This window comes from Uloborus diversus, chromosome 1 (assembly GCF_026930045.1).
Source record: "Uloborus diversus isolate 005 chromosome 1, Udiv.v.3.1, whole genome shotgun sequence".
Lineage (NCBI taxonomy): Eukaryota > Metazoa > Arthropoda > Arachnida > Araneae > Uloboridae > Uloborus > Uloborus diversus.
Window position 1 is genome coordinate 58,468,951 of NC_072731.1, and position 6,000 is coordinate 58,474,950.

Genomic DNA, 6,000 nt, shown 5'->3' on the forward strand with positions numbered 1-6,000 from the left:
TTTAGAGCGGACACCTCTCATTACAGACAGTTTCTTTTATTCCCGTCCTTTTTCTATGGTTAAGCCATTACAAGTCCCCTCATTAAAGCGGACACTCACTTAACCAGACACGGACACAACATTTCTTGGAAAAAAGCTCTTTCTTCTCTCATTAAAGCGGACACCGACGGATAATTTCAGCAAATCTGACTCTTTCTCCTTGAAAGAAAAAAGAGAGAGAGATTTATTGAACATCCTAGATTGGGATTCACTTCCGACACAGGACTTGTTCAATAATTGACACAAAGAGAACCAGAGATAACAATTAGCAACACCTTTCCTCCCTCCACAATAAACCATAAAAGTTATTTACCCCATTGCGAAAATGCACAACCGGTTCAGAATCTGCCAGGAAAAAAATCTGCTGAGGTGGAAAACGAATGTAGAACCCATTGTTTGGGGGTAGGGAGTACATTTTAGGTTCCTGGGGACAGCGCGGATTCCCAGAAAGGCAATTGTTGATCATTGAGGGCGGCTTAAGTGAACAAAACACATGGTACACTGGCCGAACACCTTATCTTTCCCAAGAGTAATTAAACTGTCTGCCATGTGGGCATGTGGTCTTCAGAGTTCACAAAAGAATTGGTGATTCGTTTATATCTTTTTAAGTTTTATTACTGCGGTCTTTGCTGTTCTTCATCGGCGCCTTTTAATGAAGGGAGCCGATGGTTGAGAAGGGATGCGTTCTTAATTCCAGCTATTGAGTTTATTTTAAAGGGAAAAAGAAAGCTGAAAATTTGTGGATCGAAATAATGGGGGATCGTTGCCAGAGAAACGGGAGGTGGAGCAACTTCCTTGGAAGGATTATTTCATTTTAAGAGTTTTTGGAACAAGTTTTGCGTTTGACCCTGTAGTCGAGTGTGTCCTTAATCGAATCGACGTTGGAAAAAATGCCTCGCAAAGCTTTGACTTTAAAAGAAAAAATTGAGGTGCTCGAATATCACAAAAGTGAAAAATGTAGTGTAAGAAAATTAGCAGAGCATTTTAACGTAAGGAAAACACAAGCGGCAGAAATGGTAAAAAATAGAGAAAAGTTAATGAAAGCTTGGTGCGAGAATGGAAACAGCAAGCAGAACAGAATGTCATCTGAAAAGGGACCTTCATATCAAATTGATAAATGCGTGTTCGAATGGTTTTGCCAAGTGCAAAGCAATCAAGTTCCCGTGTCAGAACCAATGCTGCAAACAAAAGCACTAGAAGCTGCGCAGAGCCTTGTAGTGAAGGATTTTAAAGCCTTGAATGGATGGCTTGAAAGATTTCGAAAGAGACATTTTGTTTCTTTTAATGCAATAAGTGGAGAGTCCGCTACTATAAATCCAGAAGCGGTAAATGAATATGGGTCGAGAAACTGTCATCCATAATAAAAGACTGTGATCCCGAAAATATTTTAAATGCCGATGAAACAGGGCTTTTTTACCGTGCAATACCTGAAAAAACCATGTGCTTTCAGGGGTCTGTCCAGGATTTTTCACAGGGTCCGTTTTTTGTGAAAAATCAAATAATTTTGTGAAAAATGAATTAATTTTGTGAAAAATCAAATAATTTCGCAAAAAAAAAAAAAAAAAAATTTTTTTTTTTTTTTTTTTTTGTTAAAACGAAATTTTAGAACTTAGAGATGGCACAAACTGCATCAATTAAACTTAAAGTTGAGTGTTTTCCTCTTCTACGTCGAGAAAATCATTCTGGATTTTTTTCTGATATTTGGCAGGGGGGGGGGGGGGTCATCGCTCTTTAAGTATCAACATTTATCTACCATTCTACATTATGTTAAATTATACTAGATATATTTCTGTACAGTATTTAAAATAATTGTAACAAAAATATAAATAAATAAAATTAAGAATAGGGTTCAGCATTCAACCTTTTGACCCAAGACACTCTTAAAAAGCACAGAATTTCGTTTCGAAAAATAAAAAGATATTTCAATTGTTTACCCCTTAACAAAGCGTAATAATCATCAAAAATTCGAAAAATCGGATTCCCATATCGGATGCAAAGAGATCGCAATTCTCAAAGCGAAGGCATCAAAAGTATAAAAACGGCTTGTAAAAGAAATATTTTTGATAAAATTATTTTAAAATTGCATTTTAGAGTCCTATGATAACCGTTTCATTAATATCTGTGGACACAGTTGACCCAAAAAATAAAATAAACCATCTATTCAGCATTTTCATTTTTGACTCATAACAGAAAATGGAATTTTGCTTTAAAAACTTGAAACGAGAGTTCTAACAGAAATAAAGAGACTTTTCATTTATTTGAATCCTAATAAAGCGAAGTTAGCTGGAAAAAAGAACAAAATATGATTCTCATATTGGATGTTAAAAGATTGCATATTTCAAAATGTAGACAACTAAAGAAAAAAAAAACGGTAGTTAAAAGAGTTTATTTAAAGTTAATCATCCTTGTTAGCATCAAAAAATCAAAACCCATATAATTTTCTCCAAAATAACAATTAAACATCGCACTGGAACCGTAAAAATGCAAATATTGACAAGCTGGCAAAATGATGAGAATATTTTCTAATCAAGTCATTATAAAGGTTCAACGCCAGACGCTAAGTGGTGATAATTTTGAAGTTGGTAACCCTATCTGAAGCGATCATATTTTTTCCTCACCCTTACTATCCCTATGCAGTTCTAAGCTCATTTCGCAGATATATATTATTATTGTTTGTTAAATGATGAGCGGAGAAAAGTGCTTACCAATGCCTTTTGAGAAAAGTTTACAACAACACCGCTACTAATTAGCTGTGATAAAACAAACCATTATAAAATACACCCCCAGCTCAGGAGCTTTAGGGCGGTAACTTACTACAAAACAACCATTATATTTATTTGGCAGTAGCAATTATTTATCGCTTGCAGGAGCATCGCAAGAGTGCCATTTTTTTTTTTTTTTTTTTTTTCAAAATTAGCCGATTTTGTATAAGCGGATCCCTCTAATCTGACTTACAAAAAGGTTCCAAAAATTATCGGTTTATACACAGAAATATGCGTTATTTTGCTTTCAGATTTGCTCTTTCAATAAACAATTTGTGACAGATCAGATCTTGTTTATCAGAATTTTGTGAAGGGTCCGTTTTGTTTGATCCGGATTTTGTGAAAGGTCCGTTTTGGTTGATCGGATTTTTGTGAAGGGTCCGTTAACAGACCCAAATATCCTCTGGCCAGACCCCTGGCTTTAAAGGTGAAAAATATCATGGTGGCAAAATGTCAAAAGAGCGTTCAACGGTCTTATTGTGCTCTAGTATGGATGGTGTTAAAGAGCGACCCTTAATTATAGGAAAAGCGGCAAAGCCAAGATGCTTTAAAGGTATGAATCCGCAAACACTTGGCTTTCAATGGAAAGCGAACAGAAAAGCCTGGATGAACATGGATTTAATGACTGAATGGCTAATGGAATTAAATAAAAAATGAAACGTCAGAAGTGCAAAGTTCTTCTTTTTCTGGACAATGTAACCTCTCACCCAAATGTGAAACTGAGCAATGTAAATATTGTTTTTTTTCCTCCAAATGTTATGTCCGTCTGCCAAACTTTGGATCAAGGTGTTATAAAAAACTTCACAGTGTTTTACCGACAATTAATTTTAAAGTACAATTTCAGGTTTAGATGGAGGAAAATGTAGTGCAAGCTCGGTAAAAAATCGATGTCTTACAGGCATCTTTATGGATAAAATGCAGCGTGGCAAAAAGTCAAGGCGACTACAATTACCAGCTGTTTTCCAAAAGCTGGGTTTAAAAAAGGTCTACCTGTTGCTGAAGAAGGAACAGTAAATGACGAAGAACCCGTTAATGATTTAACAAAATTAATACGCCTCAGTGGTGAAAATGTTTTAATTGGCAATGAATTTGCTGACATTGATGGTGATAATGAATGTGAAATCAATTCCTTAGAAATAGAGGAGATAGTTGAAAGCATAACACATAACGAAACCGAAAGTGAAGGAGAAGATGATGATTCTCAGATAGCGGTGGAAGTATCTTCTGAAGAAACGAAAATTAGAAGCTTACGTAATGCTCAAATATACATTGATCAACTAAGACATTTTTACACCGAAAGAAATGATGAAATAGGGGTAAAATTAACACAAGAACTTAAAATTTATCATGAAGATATGATGAGCAAAAACTACTCCAAACTTCAATTACATCTTTTTTCACGAAAATGACATAGGTATGTTTTTGTACTTTCTCTGCGTATTTTAAAGTAGTTTAAACCTTGAATTAAAGCATATTTAACACTTATTACATTTCGTTACTTTTCTGTAATTACAGGCATAAAACTTTTGATCTCAGACTTAGTTTACTTTTAAGAAGTGTCATTAATTATTTTGTAATAAGTAGATTATTTAAAAACTCGTTTTTTATTTTTTTACGTGTCCCTCGGGAAAGCGGATACCCCTTTAAACCGGACAATATTTATGTCCCCGTAGGTGTCCGTAATAAAGAGGTTTTATTGTATTTGTAGTCATGTCATTCTTGAATGTATTAGCCATATTTTATGAACTAATTTAAAATTCAAAACAAATTTTCAAACCTTTAACTGTGATATAATTTTATCTACTGCAGATTTACGTTTTTTATCCATTTCTGAAATGGGAACAGAACGAAAAATAACTGTAACGACAAAAAATTTTAAGCACACAAAAATAGTCAGAAATAACGAAATTTCTGCTAAACGCAAATTTGCCGGGTACTTTTTGATGTTGCCAATATGAAATCATAAGAAGTCAAAAAAAAATCAATCATTTGGGGCGCGTTTATAAACTCTTGATCTTCGGTTGCTCCGTTCTCGACCGGTCGGGGCTCTGACGTCACGGTCATCAACTGAATCGAAGGAGTTTATAAACAAACGCGCGGTCGTTCCGGTCGATTTCGCTTATTTGCGCAATGGAGTTTACATTTTGAAAGTCAGTGTTAAGTACTGTGAAAGTTCGCTTTTAAAATTCAGGAATAATAATATCCTTTTGTTGTTTTCGTGCTAGTCTAAAGAAGAGGCATGTAAAAAGTCAATCGGATGAATTTTAAGTATTCTGTGGCTTTCTCTGAATGTTTCTGAGAAGATGACTTATTTAATCGTCAATTTATAATCACGGAAGCTTTGAAAAACAAAACAAAAAAACAAGGCTGCAAAAACAGCTTATTCATTAGCTCTTATTTGAATTTGATTGATATTTAGCTCTCATCACTAATTTTGTTGAGTATGCATTATAGCCGTAAGAATCAAAGAAGGTTTTTTCAAAAAGCGTTTTGTTTCAGTCTTTTTTTTTTAATATAAAGTTAGTCAATACTACGCTACTGCATCAAACGAGCTTTATTATGGAAATATCGATAACAAAATGGGCAGCAAAAGAGAGTGCTAGTATACTTTAAAATCTAACATACTCTGTTGCTGACCTTTTTTGTTCTATATGCTTCCCTTTTTTGGATTGTGACAGGTAAGTAAGAATAGTTCTTGTCCAATGTTATTTCAATTATGGTGTTTTGATGTTCGTTCTGTCTCATTTGCTTGCACAATGTAATAATCATGATACATTGATAATATTGTTTCGATAAAAAGCTCAATTAACAAACAAAATTACTTGATTTTTTCCGCATATTTTGCTGCTTCAAGTTGATAGAATTTCATTGAAATAGAAAGTAACAAATTCAAGTACACAATAACCTCATTTAGAATCTCGATAAGATTTAAAACTGTCTGTGATTCAAATTATCTCTTAAAAAATTTTTGGAAAAAAAAACCGCTGTACTTCTCCAGAGTCACGAGTGCCATATTATGACGACAGCAAAAATGTCCATAGTCGAGTTCCACAATGATACCAGCATATTTTTTCAGTTATTTTTGTTGCTTTTTCAACATTGGGAGTACCTCAAAATTTGTGAACAAACTTTGTTGCTCACCCAGAGCCGACCATGGGCCATGTCAGGAAATGTTATAAGTTTTATAGGAAGCGGGACA

The 6,000-nt window shown here is 34.3% G+C and overlaps 1 protein-coding gene across 1 annotated transcript in view; it reads right to left on the minus strand.

Moving 5' to 3' along the window:
* Window positions 1-4,649, minus strand: part of LOC129234583 (uncharacterized) — a 93,151-nt gene extending 88,502 nt beyond the window's left edge. Inside the window, exon 1 of the mRNA XM_054868606.1 lies at window positions 4,579-4,649. Coding sequence (XP_054724581.1) covers window positions 4,579-4,629 — 51 coding nt within the window. The 5' untranslated portion in view covers window positions 4,630-4,649. The remainder of the gene's footprint in view (window positions 1-4,578) is intronic.
* Between the last annotated feature and the right edge of the window lie 1,351 nt (window positions 4,650-6,000).